At 39.8% G+C, this 26,615-nt stretch overlaps 2 protein-coding genes and 2 long non-coding RNA genes across 4 annotated transcripts; 1 reads left to right on the top strand and 3 right to left on the bottom strand.

Annotated features, from left to right (window-relative positions):
- Positions 1-511: 511 nt before the first annotated feature.
- LOC131445444 (immunoglobulin superfamily member 3-like) lies at positions 512-6,792 on the bottom strand. Its single transcript, XM_058616416.1, has 10 exons — positions 6,662-6,792; positions 5,803-6,177; positions 5,277-5,693; positions 4,724-5,128; positions 3,963-4,337; positions 2,979-3,350; positions 2,472-2,864; positions 1,766-2,182; positions 968-1,360; positions 512-878 (listed from the first exon to the last, which is right to left on the bottom strand). Exons 1-10 carry the CDS (start codon positions 6,729-6,731, stop codon positions 688-690), a joined length of 3,408 nt encoding a protein of 1,135 aa, XP_058472399.1. The 5' UTR covers positions 6,732-6,792; the 3' UTR covers positions 512-687.
- A 2,281-nt stretch (positions 6,793-9,073) lies between these two features.
- On the top strand, positions 9,074-16,082 carry klhl6 (kelch-like family member 6). Its single transcript, XM_058623186.1, has 7 exons — positions 9,074-9,489; positions 9,628-9,793; positions 12,230-12,679; positions 13,954-14,191; positions 14,400-14,602; positions 14,822-15,035; positions 15,544-16,082. Exons 1-7 carry the CDS (start codon positions 9,233-9,235, stop codon positions 15,837-15,839), a joined length of 1,824 nt encoding a protein of 607 aa, XP_058479169.1. The 5' UTR covers positions 9,074-9,232; the 3' UTR covers positions 15,840-16,082.
- Positions 16,083-18,552: 2,470 nt separating this feature from the next.
- Positions 18,553-22,236, bottom strand: LOC131455511 (uncharacterized). Its single transcript, XR_009239808.1, has 3 exons — positions 19,639-22,236; positions 19,333-19,559; positions 18,553-19,239 (listed from the first exon to the last, which is right to left on the bottom strand). It is a non-coding gene; the product is annotated as an uncharacterized LOC131455511 (long non-coding RNA).
- A 477-nt stretch (positions 22,237-22,713) lies between these two features.
- Positions 22,714-25,683, bottom strand: LOC131455170 (uncharacterized). Its single transcript, XR_009239775.1, has 3 exons — positions 25,227-25,683; positions 23,962-24,035; positions 22,714-23,509 (listed from the first exon to the last, which is right to left on the bottom strand). It is a non-coding gene; the product is annotated as an uncharacterized LOC131455170 (long non-coding RNA).
- Positions 25,684-26,615: the final 932 nt, after the last annotated feature.

The following is a 26,615-nucleotide window of genomic DNA, read 5'->3' as shown; positions in this document are numbered from 1 at the left end:
CATCACTTGTAAATGCAACATGTTCCTCATCTTAAACAATATTATGCCACTTTTAGTAAGACAAGTGTGTAATGACAGGGGGAAAAAAACGCAGTCTGGTCGCAGATCGACTTCCTGTGCATGACAGTAACCACCAACATGTCAGTCTCTCTGTCTGCAACACGTTCCCATTTCTGCAGTATTACAGACCACACTGTCTTCCCACAGTCACAGACTTGAACTTGGCAGACCACTTCCTGTTTTATTCATCTATGTCTAAGTTACTGCCTAATATCGCACATCTTGCACGCTCAGCTGCTCCCGTGGACGTGCTAAGCTTGAACCTCTTCCCATCAAAGCCACACTAACAAGCTGTCTGGTGCGTCAGCACATAAAAAGTTGATCTGCCTAGCTCAACACTCCCGTTGCAAATACGATGTATGAGGTTTGTTGTTTATGCAAATGCGGGTTTCGCTGCGAAATGTTTAATTTTCATGGTTGAATAAAAATGCACTCATTCATAAGGCAGTAATTATCATTATCAACAGATTTATTTTAACATGAATTATCATCGAGACACAAATGAATAAAAAAATACATGTCTAGTGCAACATTTTACAGTATAAAACATTATTGCACATAAAAAAATAGTCCATTTTAAATCTTCAGACTGTATACTCTCCCCTCCACTTCTGGCCTATATGAGGTTCACTCATCTGCGCTGGGTTTAGTATTCAGCGGATGATCCTCCAACCACAGAGATTGACCTGGCTTCTTTCCTCCTGAGACCTTGTTCATGCATATCTTCAGCACCAGCAGGAATATCACCAACAGTAAGCAGATGACTAAAGGTACAAAAATCTCAATCCATGTACTTGAAAACTGTGGCTCAGATTGACCTACAAAGAAAGCACAGACATGCATCACTTGTATCCACATTATTTGGTTAATTTACGTTGAGTTCCCATCAAATGAAATGTGCGTTTACCTCCTGGAAAAACATGTACAGTCATATATCCTGACTTTTCCACCGCAACCTTCCTCCACCCACGAGACAGAGACAGGAGCCACTCTTCTACCTCACATGAATATCGGCCACTATTTTCAGGAGCTGGCTTCGTGACTGTGAGGCTGAACTGGTTGGGTAGCCTGTGACCAAATCTTAGCTGATCACCGTTGTCAAACCTGTCTTGTAGGGTAGCGTTCCGGTAAGCAGTGAATATGGGGCGTTGTTCCGTTTCTGAATCCCTCTGCCAAAGCCATGTGACCTGGAACTTAGATTCACTGCTGGATTGATTGCTGATGTGACAGGGGACGGTGAAGTGCTGGGATCTGCTCACATTCTGCTCCACTTCGTCCATTACGATGAACAGGTTCTTTTCTATAAAAGCACAAAGTGAACAGACACATTTCATTCAACTGAAGGAGTTTCTTTTTCAATGAGGCGAAGACAGACAAAGGAGACAAAGTGGGGATTAACAGTCATTAAAAAAGGGCAGAAACAAAGGATGTCTGCAGCTGTAAGGACTTAAAAGAGCCAGAAAATAAATGAATAAATGAATAAATGGAGATGTACATCACAGGGCACAGCACACAGTAAGGCGTGAAACCATCAACAACCCAGGTACGATGACAGGATTTCACAAACACAAGTAAAACTCAATTCTAAATAGTATGAATCTTCTCATCTGCCAACAAATATATTACATATAGTACATATAGTACCTCATACATTTTCCTTGCAAAAGCCTACAGCTATAAAGTGCTGTTAATGCTGTAATCTTACCAACAACATTCACAGCCAGCGTGATAGGACCAGCCTTGTCGGATGCTTTTTGCTGCCAGTGACCGTCGCGATCCAACTGGTATTGATCCACCTGGCACTGGAAGGTCCCACTATCTGCCTCGTGTGCCCTTTGAATTTTGAGGTAGAAGCTGCTCTGAGTGGGTCTGTAGAGATGAAGCCGCCCCTGCAGGCCCACGAGGGCCTGGTTCTCTGGGTACCTGAGCAGGCCGTTGTGATCGAGCTCCACGAGGGGGACATTTGTGCTGGGAGAACCGTTTCCAGAGTACAGCCAAGCAACTTTGTAGAAGAAAGAAGGGCTGAGTGCACCGGAGATGATGTGACACTGGAGTACTACCTCATCCCCCTCTGTGGTGATAAACTGCTGGTGCTCTTTCACATCCAACTGAAGATCGTTGGCTGGAGAACGAGAGGAAGCAGAGAGGAGAAACCTGAGAACTTCACTGTATTTAAAAAATGGTAGGACCAGATGTGGTAATTAGATTTGTTATATGGTTAAAGCAGCAGTAGGTAGGATCACTGGAAAAAAACAGTTGATTGTTTAGTTTTATCTGAAGATTATATAATACATTTGAGACCTTTAGATCCATAATCTGTGATCTGATTGGCCAAAAGTAAGCCAAAAGGAGTATTTGATAAAGACATTCAAATAAAATCCTGCCTGTGAGCAAATGGTAAACAAACTCACCTGGCTCAACAACTTTCACCTCCGTGATTTGGGACACTGGCGAGAGCTGAAACCAATTACCACGGGGATCCTGCAGCCATTCCACCACCTCACATATGTATGAGCCGTCATCCGAGAGCTGAGCCTGCCGTACTGTCAACTCAAAACTCGGGCCTTCAGTGCGTCTCATGCTGATACGTTGTCTGCTACTCGGCTCTACCTGGGTCCCAAAAGTTATTAAGGCCTCGCGGTTTGAGCTTATAATTGTCTTATTTTCTGCCTGGTGATGGCGCAACCATGTGACAGCATAGCGAGGAAATGTGAGGGGGTCTGCTCTAAGTGAGCACTTTATTTCTATGTCACCGTTGATGTCACTTGTCAAGGTACCGGGAGAGGTAAGAATGAGTTTGCTCACTAGGAGAAAGAAAGAAAGAGAGAGATAAAAGTTATAAACTGAGAAACAAGGGTACAATGAATAGAGCAGCTTTTACCCAGACTTGTTCTACAAGTTACAAATCTAAATGATACCTGGGTTCTGCACCATCACAGCCACTTGGTTGGATTCAGGCAACTTCTTGTGCACATTCTTAACAAAGACTGATGCCCGGCACTGGTACATCCCTGCCTCCCTGTGGCTTGCACCGTTGATGAGCAGATAGTGCAAGACTTCATTTGGTTTGTTCTCCACTTTCACCTGGTAGCGCTGCTGATCGCCAGACCAGCTGATGCCGCCATCGTAGTACAGTGTCAGGATGTTGTCTACAGTCGAGGCGTCGCGCCGCAGGCTCCAGATCAGCGTGACTGGCACACGAGGCCCTTTGACCCGGCACAGCAGCTCGACGTTCTCACCAACAGTGACACTGGATTTGCGGCTTATCAGACGCACACTCACGGATGAGTCTGCGGAGTGAGAAAGGAGAAGTTAGCGATCATGCCGTCGTCAGGAGTCTGTGAGGGGGTTTGATAAAAAAGGGATGTGGGGAAACACATGTGCTCGCACTGGAACACATGTATATATATATATATATATAAATAATTGGAACTGGAACTGTTATATTGACCCAACATTTTTGTAAGATGACAGCACTATGGACAATGTGCAACTTGTGTGTAAATTGTGTAAATTCTATCTTATCTTATCGATAACGTCTTCATTATTTCTTAAAGAATAGGTTGGTTAATGTGTCTGTAGTAACTAAAATATACTGAAAATAAGCAATTCATCGAGTACCTCTCTCATCATATCAATCTAATAGTTGAAGTTTAAACCACCAATTGAGAAAATCAGTTTTCCTTCACTAATGCAACAACTGCATATTAACAAAACAGCTTAAAAGGCCTCAGCTTATTAAAAAGACCTCTGTTAACAAGTTTAAGTTTTCAGATTATAGCGACGACACACAGTAGCTGTTTTCAAAAGACCATTTGGTAACTGTCAACATCCTTTTTTGTTTGCCTTGTAGAACTTGTGTCACGCAGACAGACAGACAGACAGACAGACAGACATCTTACCTATAGGAGTCACCGTCACAGTGGTAGTTTGCGACTGGCTGTAGATCTTGCTGTTGCTTTTCCATTCAGACACAGTACAGCGGTAAACACCTGAATCGGTGGGCGTGACCTCATCAAGCTCTAGAGAGAAGGTGTCGAGTGCTGGACGCGTTGCTTTTACTCCGCGACTCAGGAACTCCCCCTCCGTCTCTGAAACACCCTCCCGACTTAGACCGATGACATCCCGTAATAGTGCAGTCGCTGTGGATGTGGTTGACCTGTGATGCCAGGTGACCGAGAGCTGACCTTTAACCCCATGCACTTTGCAGGTGAGCTTCAGCCTGTCACCTTCGATAATATTCACCAAGGGCTGCATTTCAACCGAGAGTCCACTTTCTGTAACAAAAGAAAAGGAAAAAGACTAATGGCATTGCAGTGTTTGAAAAAAAAAAAAAAAAAACAATAATAAAAACACATGCTATATCAGAATTAATTGATTAAAGGTCAGTGTGTAAGAATGAGTCATATCTTATGGTGAGAATGCAGAGAGCAACAAATGGAGGACTCCTCTTCTCACCCCTAACATGCATATAATAGGCATATTATAAGACCAATTGATTTTTATTTAAAAGTGATTATACACCGGTACAAACTTTTGGTAATTTATTACATTTCTGATGTAATGTTACACACTGGACCTTTAAATTACACAGTATTTGAGAGTAAACCCTGGATTAATGATGTGTGTGTTTCAGTCAGTGTGGGCTTATTTACTGACTGACCTGTGGCTGAGATGATGATTCGCTGGGGGCCAGATTTCTGGACTGCTCCTTGTATAAAGGCACCATCCTGGCCTTTGTCCCGGTGCCATGCCTGACAGAAATACTCTCCCTGGTCCTCTGTTCTGACAGGCTGCAGTATGAGACGGTAATGTCTGTCCTCGATTCGGGCAGCCCTGAGCTCTCCTTCCCTCTCTCGGCCACTGTATTCAGGCCCCACAGACCGGACACCTGTAGGCCCGATGCGTGCCACCTCGACACTTCCCTGGAGCCAAGCTACAGTGAGGAGCCTTTCCTCTAGATTGGCTGTGTCTACGTTGCAGGATAGCGACAGCTCCTGCCCCTCCTGCAGAGTCGTCTGCTGGGCCGAGATTCTCACCACCAGAGAGGCCGTGTCTGGCATCACCTCTACTCAAAGCAAGAAAATAATCACAGTGAGACAAATTTGCACTCATACTCGCAAAAAGCCACGATGGCTGCAGAGAGAAAAATAAGAAGTGAATCTCTCAAGTTATGCAATTAATGTGTAACAATTGATTTGAGAGCGGCTTCTAACCTCTGGCTTTGACGTTCAGAGTTGTTTTCTCTGCATCCTTCTGCGTGATAGTGTACCAGGAACGATCAGGATCTTGGATCCACTCCTGAGCCTGACAGAAGATCTTCCCTCGGTCTGACACCTCCAGCTGAGTCATTGTCAGCTTATACGTGGCCTCTCCAGTTTTATCTAACCTTATGTGACCAGCATGGTAACGCTCTTCAAACCCCTGGCCTGGGCTCAGTGTGAAATCTCTGTCCAAAGAAATGATGGGCTTGGCGTCTTCCTCGACGTCTTTAAGGAGATACCAGGCAAAAGACAGATGGGTGTGCTGGATGGTGTTGCTGGAGGCTTGGCACGTTAAAGTGAGAGCATCACCCTCATTATAGCTCAGAGATGTGGAGACAGATGATGAAACACTTAAGGAGTTGTCGATCACTGCGGCACAAACACAAGAAACAAATGAATCTCACAAGACAGTGGCGCAGTTTCATTTGAAAGTAGAATCAAATTGAATCAGTTTGACAGACGAATGCTAACCCGTTACCTTTAACTGTTGTCTTAGCATTGTATACTCCATTGTAAACAGATTCCGAGTTGACTACAAAACATTCATAGTCCCCTTCATCGCCTTTCTGTAGACTTTGTATCTCAAAGACAACAGAGTTTGGAGACGCGTGTCTCAGAGTAATGTCCCCGCTCCTCACGCGTCGGTTGTACATGGAATATGCAAAGTTTTGGTCGTGGGTACTGATGATGTTGATCGCAAGTTGGGGTCTGTCAGGCTTTGTGATTATGAATTGAAATTCTTTCTCAGTCTCAGTGCTGGTAAAGCCGCTCACGTTGCAGGAGATGGAGAGTGGAGTCTCCAGCACGCGATACAGAGGCCCAGCTTGTATTTCCGTGTGCACTTTGGCTTTTCCTGTGTGAAGTGCAGAAACAGAAGACTTGAAGCTTTAAACTCTACTTTCCGGTGTCTGACATTTGTCTCATCGTGACATGGAGATGCGAGACACAGGCACAATATACAGTATATTACAATATATTACATGAGTCCTTCATTTTTCATGTCGTGTAAAGTATGCATTTAGGTGCCTATATTTTCATTAAAATTGTTCAACTGTTTTGATTTTACGGAAAATCTAAAAGAATGTCATAGGTGAGTCAGTAATTGTGCGTTTCTGCTAAAAGCTGTAACATATAATAAAAGAATTTTAAATTCATCAGATACATTTACAGTTTAGCACAATATAGTATATATTCACAACAAATTTAGAAGAATAGAAATTGCCTTTGTATATATATATGTATATATATATACGTATATATATATATATATATATGTATATATATATATATGTATATTTAACTCAAATGCAACTGCAGAAATTGAATGATCTACTTACCACTGTGCAGAAGTAAACCCAGACAGAAGAGTAGACTGCTCCAGTGAAATGAGAGCATATAATGCCTCATCCTGAACTGACTTAAGAAGCAACACAGTGTTCACACCACAGGAGCACTCGGTATCACTGAGTGGAAATCTGTGTTTGTCTTCATAAAGGGAGGCATTTAAGGGGTTTATGTTTCCGTTTGTATAACAAGAGGAAGTCCTATAGGTTTCCTGCATGCTACAATTTCAACAGCCTGTAACAACAGCTTGAGGATAAAAACACACTCACACCTGAGATTGAATATGGTTTGTTAAAACTCACAGTATGGGCTGACATAGATACGGTACACGTTATGGTTTGGCAGCATCATCAAATGTGATATGAAATGATTTGGACAAACTTCCTGGTATAAATGTGCAATTTCTTAGAGTTGTTGTTTTTACGTCTCTTAAATTCAATGCTGATTGGGATTTGGATTGGTGATTGAAAGTTGGTCTTATACAAACTGTCAAATAGGTGTGACTCATGCAGCCTCACGTGGATGTAATACATGTATTGAAAAAACCTGGCAGAATAGATGTTTTTCCACAGCAGATATTTGTTGTCACGAAAAAGGAAGACAAACACAGGCTTTACCAATAACATTAATTAGGGTTTCACTCAGGTTTTAAGAAACACATGGTTGTGCTATTGCTCTAGTGTAAAGGCAGTTATTAAGGGTAATTCTTGATACTTAAACCTGTAAACACTGTTTTTTTTTTTTTTTTTTTCAGAAAGAAATTGTTATTAAAAACTGAATACATGTTTCCTGTTTTTTCTGGATGTGTTCCAATACAATGATTGATATAAATGCTTACTGTATGATCATGTTTATCAGGGATCATACAATTAATACTTAATACATACTGTAACGTGTTCTGAGAGACGAAGAGTCTGGGTTTTTTTGTTTTGCCAGGAAACAGCTCGGTCAAATTTTGTCCTATTTACTGAAGCAGGAAACAAGTAAGTGATAACACTATGACTCAAAAAATATGTTGAAGCAATACTGCCACTTGGTGGAGAAGAGAAAAACCTTCTGTTTCTGCAGCAGCAGCTACGTGTGTGTCATGTTCACATCTCAGCTTCTTTCAGGCCGAGGAGAGGAGAAAAGTTATAACTAATGCTAAGGCTCCATAATAGACGTATTTTAATGTTTATTTGAAGAGGAAATTCGAAATTTGACGTGTTCACAACAATGTAAATGATAATATATCACATGTGTATCAGTAATATATACATTAGATAGATAAGCTTTATTTTCAGACTCAAGGTCCATATAAAAAGTAAAAAACAAACAAGACACACAGTACAAAAGGAATAAGAATCACACAATAGAATACTAATGACTAATTTTTAAAAGACACTTATACCAATGCCCCCAAAACTGAGACGTGCAGCGCGTGTCACTATACATAATGTTCACCATTGTCACAACATTTAGATTCTCAGAATCATTTAACCGGCAGATGAACATGTTTTTGAATATTTATTATATAATATATTTAATATATAAATATTCAAAACTTGTTTAAAACTAAAAATATTATTGTTATTTGTTATTTTTATACCTTTTATAGCCTTATCACCTTTTTATACACATATTAGAGCCGGAACACTGGGCTTGTCTTGAGAAGTCAAAAATGAATCAAGAACAACATTCAACCACTAAAACTAATTTTTTCTGTTCAGGAAGGCAAAAGTAAATTAATCCAATTTGACATTTTAATCAAGAAATACTAATGAGCTTTACTATTTTTTTTCAGATTTTTTTATGTAAAAAAATCAAATTGGAAACAATAATAGTTATATTTTAGCAATAAAAACATAATTTCCATTAAAGAGCTTCTATATGCTGGTGTATTAACCATTACATAAATGCAGCTGTATACATATATATATGTATATATATATATATATACATATATATATATACATATATATATACATATATATATATATATTGATTAGTAATAAACAGTAAATATGATTAAAATATGTTAAAAAAATTATATATAAAATATAGAATGTTAGATAGTTACTAATCACTCCACAAAACAACTTTGTGGTCATCATGAGCAGTAGTATTAGCATCTCAGTGGTGAAAACGAAAGCTGACATAAAGCATGAGCAGCAGCTGCCCTCCATTTTGTGCCATTGTGACGAGTGATGACAGTTAAGAGGCGAGACCTGCTTGAGACCACTAAGCATACAGGAAGTATATAACTTGAGTTTTTGGTTTTTGGTAGTTGTGGCTATTTGATGAAATCTAGTGAAGGAAACCAGCTGTCTGTAGTGCTGAATAAAGAGTTGGGTAACTAAGAGGAACTGAACTTGACACAACAAGAGGAAGTGTATGAAGCATTGCTGCATGTGCATGTTCCTCGCAGAACAGAAATAGGAAGTATGAAGAGCACAGGAAAAAACTTGTTGTGATCGCAAACCACAGGGGGGTTATATTCGTCGTCTTCTTACGAGTGCAGGTGCACCTAAAAGGGGCAGCATGTTGTTGTGAGACGAGCAAGTGGCTAATGAACGTCTGAGAAGATGACTGACTCACTGGAGAAGACCACAGACTGTCCCTTGACTCTTCATGGAGACAACTCCAGTCCAGATGAGGAGAGAGAGAACTTCACGGCAGAGAATGAGTTATGCTGGGAAGATGGAGGTCTACCAATCGAGCTACAGAGAGGTTTGGAGTCTCTGCGAGTCAATAAAGATCTAACTGATGTGATTCTGAGTGTTCAAGGACATGACTTCCCTTGCCATAGAGCCATTCTTGCTGCTGCCAGTCATTACTTCAGGTAAAACAACCAAGCACTGTCCTTTTATTTTATTTTTATTATTATTATTATAATTGTTGTTATTATTATTATTTTTATTGTTGTGATGAAACTGCTGGTTTTACTAAATGAATGTGATGTCATGAATGTTTTTTTTAGGGCGATGTTTTGCAGTGGTCTGAAGGAAAGTCATGAGGAGCTTGTCCAAATAAAGGGGTTGGACAGTGGGACCATGCGCTTTCTCCTGGAGTACACCTACACCAGCCGAGCCCTCCTCACACAAGCAAATGTCCAGGGAATCCTAGAGGCTGCCAGTCAATTTCAGGTAAAATGACAGTTACCACAAAACAGCATCTTGATCATAATTACGTAATACAATTGTTGGTAAAGAGTACAACATTTTTAGCTGCATCATATTACCTAATCGTACAACAAAGATTAAATGAAAGACTAATATTAGGAAGACATAAATCGAACTAAATAGAAAATGTTACATTTGTTTTGCTCGTCTGAAAGGGTTTTATCTAAGTTATGCTCACTGCTATTTTATTTTGTCAAATGTGTGCACAGTGTAGTTGATGAGAGAAAAGCATGGGAGTGACATTGACTGTGGAAGGTATTGTAATGTTTGTCATCATAGATGATAATTTAACCTGGAAATCTCAGATTATTGCTACAAAGCGAAGGCGTTACACAAAGTAAAGTATGTACTGAATGGTCCATATCTGACACACTGTGTAGACAGTTGGACACACACACACACATACACACATTGTTTTTTATTACAGGAGAAAACTATAAGACTCATTTAGTAGTAAACACTATAGGGATCCAACAAGTCAAATGAAATAGCTAAAATGCAAATAATGTACAAGTCGCATAAGAAAATTCTTCAAAGCAACTAAGAGAAAAAAATTGGAAAAAGATAAGTGTTTTTACGAGCTTAAGGGAACAGAGAACCAGAAGAACCAGTTTGATGGAACGCAGTGTCATGGTGAAGAGAGTCAGTTTATGGAACAAATTGAGATTACAAACAAGGGAATCACAATCAGTTACAAAAAAAGTTACTTTTCTTCTTTCTACTCCTTTTCATTCTTTTCAATTTTTTGGCATTGCTATTACCGTTAGAAAGATTTGTTTGATATGTTGAATTTTTTTTAAAACGAATGAAATAAAGTTGACAGAAACAAACAAACAAACAAACAAACAATGATCTTTCATAATACCAATTATTTTTTAAAGGTCATTGGAGAGATTAGAGACCATTTTACACTGTCAGGGTAAAATCAACTGATCACTGGGCCGACATCCAGAGACACACAATCATTCACACTCACATTCACACTTACAGGCAATTTAGAGCCTCTAATGGACTTAACTGCGTTTGTTTGGGAGGAGGCCAAAGAATCCGAGGAAACCCTGCAGCCATGGGGAGATGGCGACCAATGCAAACTCCGTACAGGAGAGCTTCAGGCGGAAAACTGGGATTTGAACCAGGAATGTTCTTGCAGTGAACATGCATACATTTACAAATGTCTGTATGACACATACTGTAATAAAGAGCAGGGAAACGAAGGATATTTCGGTTGTTTCCGATGCAAAATGGACATCTCACTTTGAGATGCGTCACACAAAGAAAGAGAGAAGTGAAAGTTGCCAGTTGTTTACACTTAGGATCATTTTTCCACACACAGACGTAATTTTACTACACAGCTGTGAGGCAGGTGTTTTTTGTACTTCTATTTTTGTAACAAACTGTTTTGGGGTTTTTTCATGTTGAAGATTAAAAGCTCAAGCTGCAATGGGGGTCCTCACTTCTTCAATAGATTTGTGGTTTAGGACTGATATATTAGAATTAGAATCAGATTAAGGTGTGGTATAAAGTGAAATTACAGGGCAACTTTTTTATAAATTCAGTGTTTGTTAGCAGTGGTGCTGTTCATTGTAGATTATTTAATTTTGTCATTTGTATCTTAAAAGCAATGGAGGAGCACCAAGTGCATGAAGAACACTAAAACTATAAACTTAATAATTTGATGTATATATATATCAATAATTTGATGTATATATCAGAGTGTGTACTCAAGCTTTACCTAAAAATTTAATCATGAGCTGCTTTAGGGGAATTTCTGTGGTGCATTAACATTCACTCCCTCATACTCATTTGCTCACACTCAGGGCATCAATATGACTTTATTAAATGTCATTAACTTTCGTTAACTTTGACGTTTTTCCTTCCTTTCTCTCTGTGCTCATCTTGCAGTCTGAAGAATCCAGATCCAGTTTTAAGGCTATTTATATTACTATTATCATTAGCAGTGCTAGTATTGCCATCATTATTATGCGATGATTAAAATTGATATCAATTTAATTTTCTCAACAATCTATGCTACTGCGTGTATAAATGACATTGTAGTACTATAAACATTAGATTCAGAACTGACTAGTCTAAACCTATAAGTCGATACAACTGTTATATAGCTCCTTTCTCTTTCCCCCATTTTTCCTTTCACCCCAACCAGGTGAGGCAGCTGGCCTCACATTATTGAGTCTGGGTCTGTCCAAAAATGTTTCCAGTTAAAAGGGAGTTTTTTCTCTCTCTCCACTGATGACTAGTGCTTGCTCACTGTGTGAACTGTTGGGTTTCTCTTCTCTCTTTAATATTGTAACGGTTTCTGTCTTACTATGTACGGCGCCTTGGGATCATGACGCTACACAAATAAAATTGAATTGATTTCCGTGCTTGCGTTCTCTCTTTCAGTTCCCACGTGTTGTAGATACATGTGCTGACTTTCTTGGCAAGTGTCTGCACCTAGAGAACTGCATTGGTATCCTGAATCTGGCTGAAAGTCACGCCTTGTCAGCGCTGAAGACCAGGGCTCAGGACTACATCACCTCTCAGTTCTCCCAGGTGGTTCAGCAGCAGGATTTCCTGGAGCTGCCAGCGGAATCGATGGAGAGAGTCCTAGAGAGTGACAACCTTGATGTCAAGTGTGAGGAGTGTGTTTTTGAGGCATTCATGCTTTGGGTTAGAGCCCGGCAGGATGAACGCTATCCCTTACTGGCCAAGTTACTCTCACATGTGCGACTGCCATTACTAAATCCAGCATATTTTGTGGAAAAAGTGGAGTCGGATAGCCTGATACGGCAATGCAGTGAGGCCTTTCCTCTGTTGCAAGAGGCCCGCAGTTATCACCTCTCTGGCACGGAGGTAAGTACACAGGGGAAACCTGTAGAGTATCATTAGGTCTGTCTAGGTCAGGAGTCTCCAACGAGTAGCTTGTGAGCTACCACTAGCTCCCAGTCCCTTACCGAGTAGCCAAAGGTTTCAATAATGAAACATACCCTGCTTACATTTTTATCCAATCAAACTCAGGGGTGTCACGCCCCTTCTAAGACTAAATTATCATTTACCAATTATATGTCAAACAGTGGCGCTGCTGTCAGCTTGATGAGTGTGTCAAATAAAAGTTCAGACTGTCAGATTTACATTTATATGACACTTCAGTGGACGCCTCTCTCGCTGACTCCATGCAGTGCCAGTCATCTCACTAAAAGGAAATACTCCAGGTAGAGATTTTCCGATACCATTTTTTCCCGCCCGATACCGATACCGATACTTGTGCTGTGGGTATCGGCCGATACAGAGTACCGATACCGATACCAGTGTGTTATAAAAAAAATAAAATATCATACTACGCCTGCATGACTGTGATATGATTATCATGGGTGGTAAGGTTTGTAAAACCTTTAACGAAAAACGTTAATAAATACAACAAATGGACACCATTTATTTTTACCAGTGATATATTTCGTTTTTCAGCTTGTACGTTTGTTGACTCTGGTCCAAACACCGCAGCACTGGCAGAGCTTCATGTTTCCATGACGACTGACCGGGAAAGGACGCACGTGACATAATTTTTACATGACTACAGATTGTTAAAATTAGTCTCTCAAGTAACGCTAAACTTTAAAAACAGAGGCATACATACGCAGGACACAGGTACGCTGGTTAGTTGTAGCGCTGCTCTTTTCGTTTAATAAATGGGCCGCTCCAGTTTGAATGTAGGCACGCTAATGGAGCTAGCGCAGCTAACAACGCTAACGGAGCTAACTGGTAAATACTGCCAAACCGCCGACATGATGAGCTAACGTTAGCTCCTTGTCTACAGGTGTCGGGTGATTAGTTCTTCTTCACACCTCTAAAACAGCACAGCGCAACTGTTTCAAGAGCGGCGAAGAAGAACCGTGTCAGAGCTAACGGAGCTCTAATAAATTACATGGTATCGGATCGGTGCATGGACTCCAGTACTTGCCGATACCGATGCCCACATTTTCGGCAGTATCGGAGGCATTTCTTCTGTCAAAGTAGCTCACAGAAAAAAAAAGGTTGGAGACCCCTGTTCTAGGTAGTCTTAATGGTTAAAAGATTTAAGGAGTAGCTGATTGACTTTATGATTAAAACACATCTAAAATCTTTTGTAGGTGGTCTCTGAACGAACCAAACCCCGTGTGCAGCACTTCCTCTCAGAGGTATTCCTGATAATCGGAGGCTGCACTAAAGATGAGCGTTTCGTTTCCACTGTCACCTGTTTGGACCCGCTCAGACGCAGCAGACTCGAGGTTGCCCGGCTGCCGATGACAGAGATGGAGAATGAGTCGCAAAACCGAAAATGGGTGGAATTTGCTTGCATCACCTTCCGCAATGAACTGTATATATCTGGTGAGAAAAGCTAGTCAATTCATTTTTTTTCCCAATTATTACTTCCTGTCAGGTGTAACCTCTACAGTACTGTTCAGAGACTGATGGGTTGCTCTAATTGTTGAGCAAAAGCAAGAGCACAGATACTGTCATTGATAAAGATTCAGTGATGAGAAACTATAGTGTCTGTACTGTGGAGGGACCTTCTATAATGCGTCTGTTGTTGCAGGAGGTAAGGAGACACAGCATGATGTTTGGAAATACAACGGTGCCCTGGACAAGTGGATCCAAATTGAGCCCCTGTCAACTGGGCGATGGAGGCACAAAATGGCAGTCCACGGGGGGAAGGTTTATGCACTGGGTGGATTTGATGGAGGTCAGAGGCTTGCAAGTGTAGAAGCCTATGATCCCTTTCACAATCGTTGGACACAGGTAAACAGCTGACTCGAAGCAAGATATAAGTTTAATACATTGAGGGTCAATATGAGATTTAGACAATTTTTTAATCTGTTAAATTTAGACCCCTGAGAAAACTGCCCAGCCCCAAACAGCAGACAGAAAGTTAGAGATACAGAGAATACTGCACTCATACACACACATATCATCCTCTGTGTCCACCAAACCCAGCAAATACCCTTGTTCTCATCACAGGTGACACCTCTTGGAGAAGGTGTGAGTTCGTTTGCTGCTGCGACCTTTGACAGATGGATCTACGTGATTGGTGGCGGGCCAAACGGGAAGCTGGCAACTGATAAGGTTCAATGCTGGGAGCCTGGGACAGACTGCTGGGAGCTGCGGACGCCCATTCCCATTGAAACTAAATGCACCAATGCTGTTACATTCAAGAACTGCATCTATATAGTCGGTAAGTTGTGTTTTCAAGTATTTAATTTATTTAGGTATTTATTGTACATTTACGCTTAAACATTTTTTTACTGCAGATATGTTGACTGGTTAGAGTGCAGGAAAGGCCCAGATGATCCTGGTAACATTAATTAGTAAAAGTAATTAATTTAATTTCTTAAAGCTGTGCAATGAATGCCTACATTATGCCTCTATTCAATACTGAGGGAAGTATTCCTCCTCATTTATTTGACAACCTATAAACACAAAATTAGTTGTACCTACAGCTTCACATTAGGGAAAATCAACTAGTACATCAGTTCTTCAAATAATAACTCAGCCGGGATGTTTTATGGCAGTAGCAGTACTTTTACTTTAGTAAAGAGGGTCCATAACAATTTAGTGGTATTCAATTTAGAGGATCTGTGTGTATGAGTCTGGTGTAAAATGTATATATTTGCACATAACTTATTTGTACTTATTTGACACAACAATATTAATAATAAGTGATCAATTCTGCTTGCTGCCAGGTGGTGCGATGCATGCCATGTACTGCTACTCCCCTCTGTCTGACTCATGGACCCTTGTGACTCGTCTGGGGGAGAGAGCAAGCTGTGCCATTGCTGCCTGTAACAATAAAATCTTCATCACTGGAGGCCGAGATAACAAAAACCAAGTCATCTCTACAGTGATGTGCTGGGATGTTGCCCGTGAGGTGCTGACAGAGGAGTGTGTCCTACCTATGGGTGTCTCGCACCATGGCAGTGTGACACTGATGAAATCCTACACACACATACACAAAATGACACCACAAGAGAGCCAATGACACATGTTTATGCAAATGTGCAAAAACGGAAAACAATGTATTATCATGAAAGTTATTTATTTGTTTATGTTTACTTCATTGACAGGAAATTATATTTAGGGTTTGAGCACAAGGTGCGTAGAACCCTATTGAAACTGAAGGAATTCTTATTATTCTTCGTAGAAGTAAATCGGCTTTTTGAGGCCTTTCCCATTCCCCAAAACTCATGGATTTCTCATGGATCAGACCTGGTGTCTGACACTGGTTTGGGGAATGAAAAATGAAAAATGAAAATCAGCTTTCATTAGGTGGCTTTCTCTCGCGTTTCACGTAAATGAACGGAAGTTGATACACATGTTAATCATGTCAGGACGGTCATAAAAGTCAATGAGGGCTTTGACGTAACTTCTACAGGAAGGCCGCCATCTTGGGTTGAACGGCCATTTTTGGGCCATTTTACACCAATGGTATTTGAACGAACTTGTCCTAGAGCTTTGGTGTGATCACCTTCAAACTTGGTGCAGTCACTGTGGACAAGTTGAGGAGCTTACGATGCTTATGGTTAGTTAAAATGTCACATGGCGTATGAGAACGAGTGCGGCAAAGTTGGCGAAAATTTTGAATTTCTTGCAACACACAGCAAAACTCTTATAACTTCATGATGGAAGGTCCGATCTCAACCAAACGTGCGATGATAGATGATGGGCCAGTGCTGAAGACGTCTATGTAAAAACTGTCAAGTTTGAAAACATCGCCTCCTGGTGGTGACAAAATAAACAAAAACAAAAAAGTTACTTTATGATTTCGAAAATAACTTTTATAGAGACTACGTATCCAACTCAAAATTGGTGAAAACACTCAAAACACGTGGTAGATGATGCGTGCTGAATATGATGGCAGATCGTATAACGGTGTTGCCTTTGTGACGGAAGGTCCGTTCCCAACCAAACTTGTCAGGATTGATGATGGGTCGTTGCTGAAGACGACTATGTTGCTGAAAACAGTACATTTTGAAAACAGCGCCTCCTGATGGAAGCAGAAAATACTAAAAAAACAAACTGTTACAATTTTGCAAATCCTGGTCCAATCTGAACAAACTTGCTATGATTGATGATAGTCCGGCCCTGAAGCTGCCTGTATGAAAATATTTAATTTCCAAAACTGTGCCCCCTGGTGACAGCAGAGGGAATTACACTTACAGTTTTAGATGCTGCTCTAACAAGGATTGTTGTATCCACCTGAAACTTGATATGTGATACCCAAGACCTGTCCTGAACATGTCTGTAAAAGATTACCTCCCCCTAGGAAGTAGAAGCCCGAAACAGGAAGTAAAGTCTAACATTGTCCGATCTGCACGGAACTTGATATTTGAGTCAAGGGACCTTCCCTGAATACGTTTACGGACAGGCCTTCCACCCAAGAGGAAGTTGGCCATTTTAAACAGGAAGTACCCTCTAACATTGCGCAGGGACGCCACTGAAAATAATTAGCACTGAAAATAACTAGTACCGCAAGCGGTGAATGAACGGGAGATGAGCTAGAGGCGTGCATGGCGACATGGGCACACGAAGACTTGCGAGCCCTCAAGCTCAAACCTGTTCAGAACCGCTTGCGGTACTAGTTTTTAAATTTCTTTGTTCCATATAACACAAATCATTAAAACCAATTCATTTTGTGGACAAAATAAAAAAACATAATTTCCAGGTTTGAGAAACAATGATCAACATTATCTGGTCCAAGGAATTGAAAAAAATAATTGACTGGTCAATTGATTAGGAAAAAAAATAAATAAAATAAAATCAGCCCCCCTCTCCACAAAAGCATCATCACAACCAAAATGTCAGTCAACTCTTCTTCCTGTTGAATTTATGATGCACTGGATGCTGAGACTGGAAGAATCGTCTCCTCGCCCCTCTCTCCATCTTGGGTCACCAGTGTTTGCAGCTTGCAACAAGCCACTGACTATTTTGTCTACCGCTCGGTTGTTCCAAGTTTGATCTTTACTTGTAACATCTTGTATATCTGTACCTCACACTTTGGTGTTTTATTTAACTGTTAACATTTCCTGCACTAATGTGTGGAGCGTTATCTGGCTGTGATTCATCACATCACCTACCTGAGGCTGAGACAATCAGAAATATTAGCATTGCATGTGTGGCTGCTCATATTGCTGCTGGTGTTAGGTACTGCAACACTGTTCAAATAACTATTTGAATAGCACTTTTTAAAACAACTCTACAAAGTGCTTTCCATAGTAGAAAAATAAAACCTTTAAGCATAAAATGGTAAAGACAGAATTAAAAGATAAAATGAAAAGGCATATGAAATAAAATAGTAAAAATACATCTGTAGTTAAAAGAAGGCATTTTAAAGCAAAGTAGTCTAATGTTCGGTGGTATGGTTCTTTGCATTAGCCATATTTAGTGTTAGTGGCTAGAAGTAAGGAAGTGAGATGGGGGCAAGTAGCAGCATCACCATCCACTGTAGCATTCCCTGCTTTAGAGTCCAATTCATTATATTCCCTTTAAAATCTTGTACAAATCCATATAAGGTTTGAGTTTTCTGGTTAAGATCAACCAAACACTTGGAGCAGTGTCAAAGGGGGCCAAGTCTACAGTAACAGATCAGTTCAATTCGTATTAAAATAATTCCACATCTTTAAGTTCAAAGCACTAACTAGTCAAAAATAACACTCACCACAGAATCACTGAAAAAATACAAGTCAACCATAAAGTTAAGAACAAAAGTTTTACTTTATATAAAGAAGGCAATAAATACAAGTTTTCAATGTCTAACATTACAGGCTGAAAGTAGCAGTGTCTGTACACCATCACCATCTACAAGTGATGTGATTTACACTATAAACCTGTCCATTCCAATCCTTTGTTTCGGAGGAAGATAAATGCATATCATGACAAGCCGAGTCACAAAATCAGATGGATCCTTGTCTGATTTTGGAAACTGCACAGCCATAGTATGCCAATCAGTCAGGATCTGTGGCCAGATTTCCTCACACACAGAGAAGAAGGGGAAGGACAAAATGCCTTACCATGTTACGAGTCGACTCAATTTACCTTGTTCTCTGTTGTGTGAAGAAGACCCAGCTCATAAAATCTTGACTGATTTAAAAAGTGAGCAATTAAATAACTCAAACATCGATGCTGTTGGGTCATGCAGAGGGCTTGCGATTTTTTACAGACTGAAACAGGCTGAAAGTAGCAGTGTCTGTATTTTAGTGCGGTGATACATCACATGTACAGTGTTTTGTCATGTGTGATTGTGGGTCAGTGGGGACGGGGGGGGGTTAAAGTCCATTTAAAAAAAAAAAAAAAAAAAAATGTAATCTTGGTGACCATGTCCTGTTCGGCAGAGTGACGTAGCAGCCATTGATGCATGTGTACAGTTTCGCAAGGTCCAACATCTAACAAAAAAAATAAAATAAATAAGAGTCAGCACACTTTAGTATTAAGTAAATATGGATTAAACATATTGAGTACCATCTGAAAGAACGTACCTGAAGACATCCCGTGGAAAAGGTTGGTTCATCTTGGGCGAAGTCCTCGTCGTAGAAGAGTTGGTTCATCTTGGGGAAGTCCTCGTCGTAGAAGGGTCGGTTCATCTTGGGCTAAGTCCTCGTCGTAGAAGGGTCGGTTCATCTTGGGCTTGGTCATCACCGTAGCCATCCAGGACGGGACTTCTCCAGGTCGTGGTGTCCAACATGGAGCGCCGCAGCCTTCATCTCTTCAAAACAAGGAAGAATTTGATAAAGTCACAAGAAAAAAAAAAAAGAAGTAAAGTGACAAAGCTTCAGGTAGCTCACCTGGTCAAGTGTGACAGGTCCTCACATCCAGTCAGAGCTCACCGATGGATGCCCTCCCTAACCTATACCTGCCTTTCCTGTCCTACACTGACAGTTACAAGCAATCTTTGCCAGCCATTTGGGATGATGCTAACCCCAATGTTTTGGTCGGCTGCATGAAAAACTGTAAATCTACCAGTTGCCCAGACAAAAGTTCCTTCTGATTCTGTAGCCTCGCCACAAAAAGGTCTTCTGCTGAAACCCTCATTTTGCTAAGCATGAAATCAATTCCACTTTCCTGTCCTCAGATCTCATTTTCTCTCCCTGCAGCCTTTCAACAGCCATTGCTGTTGAAACATCTGCAAGAGGCAGCAGTTTCACAATTCAGAGCTTCTCGTGTGTTTAGCAAGACGTGGCACCAGAGTATTGACAAAGCAGACACCTGAAAATGCTTGACCCCAATTTAAACAAATGCTTCACCATCTACAAGTGATGTGATTTACACTACAAACCTGTCCATTCCAATCCTTTGTTTCGGAGGAAGATAAATGCATATCATGACAGGCCGGGTCACAAAATCAGATGGATCCTTGTCTGATTTTGGAAACTGCACAGTCATGGTATGCCACTCAGTCAGGATCCGTGGTCAGATTTCCTCACACACAGAGAAGAAGGGGAAAGACAACATGCCTTACCAAGTTACGAGTCGACTCAATTTACCTTGTTCTCTGTTGTGTGAAGAGGACCCAGCTCATAAAATCTTGACTGATTTAAAAATTGAGCAATTAAATAACTCAAACATCGATGCTGTTGGGTCATGCAGAGAGCTTGCGATCTTTTGCATGGTTTCCCAAACATTTAGAGGTCAGGTTACTGACCCCAAAAATGTCAACTCAATGATTTTTTTTTTCTCCTAAACTAATGAACCATTTGGGTAAATTAGATCAAGCATTTAAAAGGTGTTCACATTGTTAATAGTCTAAAGACACTTCTTACCCAACACATGAAGATGCAGTGGATCAGGATACGGCTACCTTTAGCAGATGCAACAGCAGCAGTGGCTGGTGGAAGGCTGCAGGGAGAAAAAAATTGATATGGAGACAAGTTGGAGGAATCATTTAATGCACAGCTCAACAAGAGTTAAAACGGAGAGAAACTTTAGGGCAAGTCTACAAAAATCAGAGGAGGAACTTCACCAACACATCTAAGAGATAGCAGTTTCTCATGCAACCAACCAAGACATTGGGATTAAGCATCTTCCTAATGACTCTACAAGCTGCCTAAATTGTGAAATTTGAAGGTTAACCCCATGCTCTATCAAAAATCCCACTTTGGGCAAGCCATAAAGTGCTATCATTTCAACCAGCTGCCAGCTTCGCAAATAAGAAGCAAAAGACCACTTGTGTTTACACGTTTACATGATCACTGTTAACCACAAAGCTCCAGACACCAAGTCAATCCAAGAAACAAACCAAATGACGAAAAATAAATTAAATAGCTGCAGCTGCTCACTCCTGCTACAAGAGATTACTTGCACAACAGTCTTTAACATAAAGCCAAATTCTGTCTGAATTCAGCCTACAGAATAAAGGTTTTATTTCAAGTCTTATCGAAACGTAAAAAGTTTGAACATTTGGCGCAACTTTCACTTAAATAATCTGAGTTGTCTCTCTGCCAGGTTTGTGTCCTCCTAAAGAAAAGAAACGCGCTCTAATCCTGCAACCTACAATCTAATTTTTGAAAGAAACTATGCAGGATAGCCCTGCATCCCTTAGGCGAGTAACGCATAGTTTTGCAGAGGAAGATAAAAATCCCCTGCTGGGAGGCCTCCCAACATAACGCGCAAAAAGACTATGAACACAAAAAGGTTCAACTCCTTTAGAGGGAAATAAACTTGGCAGAGTGAGACAAGTCAGCATTAATATTGAATTCGATTTCAGTTAGCGACTACAAAGGCTGATGGCAGTACGTAAAGTTTAAGACTTAAATGGATATCAAAAGTTTGCCAACAAATGCCAGATTTAAAGTTATCATAACATTATCCATGGGCTGAATAACACCTACAATCTAATGTGACTACACTTGCATATAAATCAAAAGTTTAGCTTCATAATCAAATCAGGAACCAGTTATCTTATCAAAGCAATTACCAGTTGAGAATAAAGGAAGACCTGGTCTAGCTCATCAGAACTACATTTTTACAGCACTTTGAAAGAACTTTAGACAAGCTACAGTAAACTTTGATGCATGTACTACATAATTCATCAGCTTCCACGTTTATCAACAGTCCATTTTGCAACTATGATAACTGAGATTCAAGACCAAAATTACATTTTTAAATTAAAGCCATTTCAAAATAAGGTAACAGAATTTCCTGCAGAAATCAGACGCCTCAAGACTAATCAACTTTAAAATCATCCATTTAAGTTGAGACTAAATAAAGTGACTAAATCCGACACCAGACACACAGACCAGACAAACAAGACAGAAAGACACACAGGACAGACAGATGAGAGACAGACAGACAGACAGAACAGCGAGAGAGAAACAGTGACACATGCCATGATGGCAATCTTGGCATGTGTCAGTGTGTAAATAAAGGCCTTTGCACTTTGCACTGCAAAAAATTTTGATTACTGTAACGCCAGTGTGTCAGGCATTGTAAATGTTTAGATGCAAATTAACTTTATAAATTGAGTGGACATGATTTACCAACAAAGATCATGTGGCAAAGGCCTGTAATACTTACCTGAAAGGCAAAAAATGTACCTGTTTTTGAAAGAATTTGAATATTCGCTTGTTTAATTGGTGCGCATCTTGCCAGTCTTGCAGCATAAATTTTGTTCACCTTTCTGGTGCAGTAAAGTCAATTGGAGTGTTAGTCTTGGTCCAAAGGTCAGATTAACGTCAGTCATCACACAGACACACACTCCAAGTCAGTCAGTCATCACACAGACACACACTCCAAGTCAGTCACTCTCACAGAGTCACTCTCACAGAGTCACTCTCACAGAGTCACACACACAGTCACTCTCACAGAGTCACACACACAGTCACTCTCTCACAGTCACTCTCTCACAGTCACTCTCTCACAGTCACTCTCTCACAGTCACTCTCTCACACGCACGAAAACTTAGTAGGAAAAACAGATCAGAAATGATAGACTGGCATGATGAACACCAAGACCAAGTACAGTCATGACACAGAGGCCATGAAGAATCAAGATTCAGGTCAGAGCAGGTATAGTAATGGCACGGCGGCCAAGCAAGAAAGAAAAACTGCACTTAACATTTGAAATTTTACCTAAACCTAACTAAAACGCAATCTAATTAAGATGGACATGCAGGGATGTCGGTGCTCCTCTTGACTGATGCTAGAAGAAAGGTACAGGTTAGTTCACTTACTGTGCATGGACGCGGAAGGCACCCATGTTTGCCTATATAAAATGACTATACGCGCAAGGCCAGACGTACAATAACACAAGTAGACTATGAAGGCGCGGGCACAGTTAGCGATCAAGGCCGACTTGCATTAAGGGACGTATGGCCATACAAAGGCAATGGCAAAGCTGCCATCTAAAGCCAGGTACTGTAGATCACCAGGATCTATTTAAGCGTTCTAGGGCTAGCGGTAGATTAATGGCCACGATGGAAAAGAGGAAAAAAAGAAAAGGCACAGCGGCCAAGAAGTCTTAACCTTGTGACAGAGTGTACAAGGCACAACCCTCAGCTATTTGACAGATTCAGAAGAAAGCAGGAGAATAGAAAGAACGTGGCCATGTTGGACAATGCAGATAGATGTAGGCACAGTGGCCAAGAAAGAGTGGGGACACAGCGGCCACCCAGAATTAAATCATGACACCTACTATTTGACAATCTTCATGAAGATCAATCTGGGGGGAAAAAAAACAAACAAAAACATGTTTGAGTCCAGTATCCAGCCTTGACAATGTTCAAGTTCATACCGTTACAGGTGTAAAATAACTAGGTAAGGTGTTCTACAATGTGTTTGTATGAGGTACAGACATGGTTCACCCAGCCTGAGATATAAAGACTCACTTTCAGTGAAAACATTGCTGCCAGCACAAATTCTATTCTAACAGTGAAACAAAGAAATTAACATAATCACAAGTGATGTAGAACAAAGTTGATTAAGATTTAACAAATGCCTTTTAAGTTCAAGTATAGAAATGTCAGTAGCCACACTCTTTAAAAACACAAAAAACTTATATTATACATGTGTGATTAAATTAATATGATATATTGCCATCACTTAAATACATTATGAAAATTAGCCATAACATTTTCAATAATGTAGTAAATTATATCTAAAGGTGTCACTCACCTTTTTTTAACTGCCTCAGCCTTTTGTATATGGCGGGTCCGACCAGGTCTCTGTGAGCAGGAAGCAGGTTGTTCCTTTAAAAAAAAAAAAAAATATATATATATATGCAACAATGAAATGGTATTTACTGCAACTGCACTTCAAATTGTTATTTCAAAAAGAAACGAAACATCAAAAACAGATGATGGAAATATGACTACACTAGTGTAAGGAGAAGAAATGATTACAGAATAAGCCACTCCCCTTCCTATATATTTTTTAAGTTATTTCATTTCAAATGTTAAGAGGTTATTATGTACGAAGGAGTATTAGGGCCAGCCAAAAAAAACCCACAAAAAACAGCCAATTGCTAAAGGTTCTGAGGGTCAATTTAGCATACTATTTCTTTGCATCGACAAGTCAATAACACACAACTCGGAATTTGTTGGAATTTACAAAGAGCGGCTTAGTGGTTCTGGATAATTCCTGACGTGATCGCCAGGTGAGGGGCGTGCGCAAGGAAATAAAACACGGGGAGCAACACTTATACGAGACGGCAGAGAAAAAACATCACGCCTTAATTTTATTTTAATTTCCAGAACACATTTTTTTAATTACGACACTGGTCAATGTATAGTAAATCCAGCATTTTCCAACACAGTGCTCGAATTTAAAGCACATTTCAAACCTTGAAAACACTATATTTAAAATCAATCACTTTCCAGACTTTCAAGGCTCTGTAAGAACCCTGAATGTATAACGCTGAATCTGTTTTTAAACATTTAACATAAAAAACAAATAAGTCTTTCCAGTGAAAAACTCAATTATAATGACCATGAGTGCAACAGTGAGTTAACATAGCACAGCAGCCATTTTAACTTGTTTTTAGTCTTGTTTTGTCTATTTTGATAATGGATTGGTTTAAGTGTTTGAGTTTCAGATTTTTTTTATTTTGTTAAATGTGAATATTTGCTAATTTATTTGCTCTATTTAAGCAATCACTGAATCCAAATAATTTAAGAATATAAGTGAATTTAGAAACAGTGAACAACATTTAACATTTTATGGACCAAACATGAAAATAAATGACAGGTTAATGAAAATAGAAATTAGTTGCAGCCCCATTTAAACCAATGATTTAACTGCTGTAACCAGACTCAACGGCTGCCAATTTAGATATCTAGCTGACAGTGAGGCACAGCTTGTATATTGAGGTAAGGCTAAGTTTGAGCATATAATTCAGCAAACAGAGTCACCATTAAGATAACTTGACAAAAGTTACTCACCATTCTGGACGGGACACCAATCTGGACCAGGTCGAACACGCCATCCTGGAGCGCCTTGCTGCGTTTTTATACAGGAGCTGATGCACGCGGCCACCTTTTCGGCGTCTGACGTCACGCAGCGGTAGTTTTATTTTTTTTTTTTCTCTTCTTTTTTTTAAAGTTCCTTCCTTTTTTGAGGTTTTATGGCGGTTGGTGCATTACCGTCACAAGTTCCCTCCTCCCGGAACAGTTTCAGTAGCGAAGCAGCGACACTTTTTTCGCGTCTTTTTTTTTTCGTTCCACGGCTCGTGCAGCTTCTCTTCAAAGTAACATCCCGGAACTGTTGGCTGGACGAAGATTAAATAAGAAGAGGAGGAGGAAGCAATCAGCGGTCATTAGCTGATTGAAAAACACCTGCGTGAAGATGAGCAGGTGTGTTGTGTGTCACGAGTCTCCGCTTTATGCGCCTTCTTCTTCTTTTCTGAGGTTTAATGGCGGTTGGCAAACAACGATTTGGTGCATTACCGCCACCATCTGGTATGGAGTGTGGATCGAAACATTGATCTAACTGAACTATTACTTAAAAGTAAAAATAATAAAATAAATAATCATTTATATATATATATATATATATATATATATATATATAATTATATATATATAATTATATATATATATAATTATTATTTATTTTTTATATATATTTTATATATAATAAATATATATATATATATATATATATATATATATATATATATATATATATATATATATACACAGATATACATAGGCAAGGCAAGTTTATTTGTATAGCGCCATTATATACACAAGGCAAATTCATAGTGCTTTACAGAAGCAAGTAAATACATTGGAAATTAAAACAAAATCAATTAAAAAAAATCAAGTAGCCTATAGAAATAAAAAAAGTTTAAAACATTAAAAACATTTAAAAAAAAAAAAAAATCTGGCAGACAAGAATCTTTCTGCATACTACAAAACACAAAAAAACAACAACCTATACACACACACACACACACACACACACACACACACACACATCCTATATCCTCCCAATCAACTTGGTAGTTTTAAGAAACTGAAGTAATATATTGTAACACTCACTCCGGTTCTTCCGCAATACATCTACCAACTCCAATTCCTCATCAATGTCTCTCAACTTTTTAATCATTACTTCTCTCTCCCTTTGGTATTTCTGACATTGAAATAAATCTATATTATTATGTCCTGTTGCTGCTTTTGCCGCCTTGTCTGCTATTTCGTTCCCTTTAACCCCAATGTGTGCTGGTATCCATAAACATATTACTGTGAGTCCCATCATCTGAATTCTATATAATGTTTGTTGTATTTCTATTATGAGGTCGTGTCTGCTTTCAGAATGGCTGGACTGTA

The sequence above is a fragment of the Solea solea genome, chromosome 2, assembly GCF_958295425.1.
Source record: "Solea solea chromosome 2, fSolSol10.1, whole genome shotgun sequence".
Taxonomy (NCBI): domain Eukaryota; kingdom Metazoa; phylum Chordata; class Actinopteri; order Pleuronectiformes; family Soleidae; genus Solea; species Solea solea.
The sequence above is the reverse complement of the archived record's forward strand: the minus strand, read 5'-3'. Positions and strand labels throughout refer to the sequence as shown.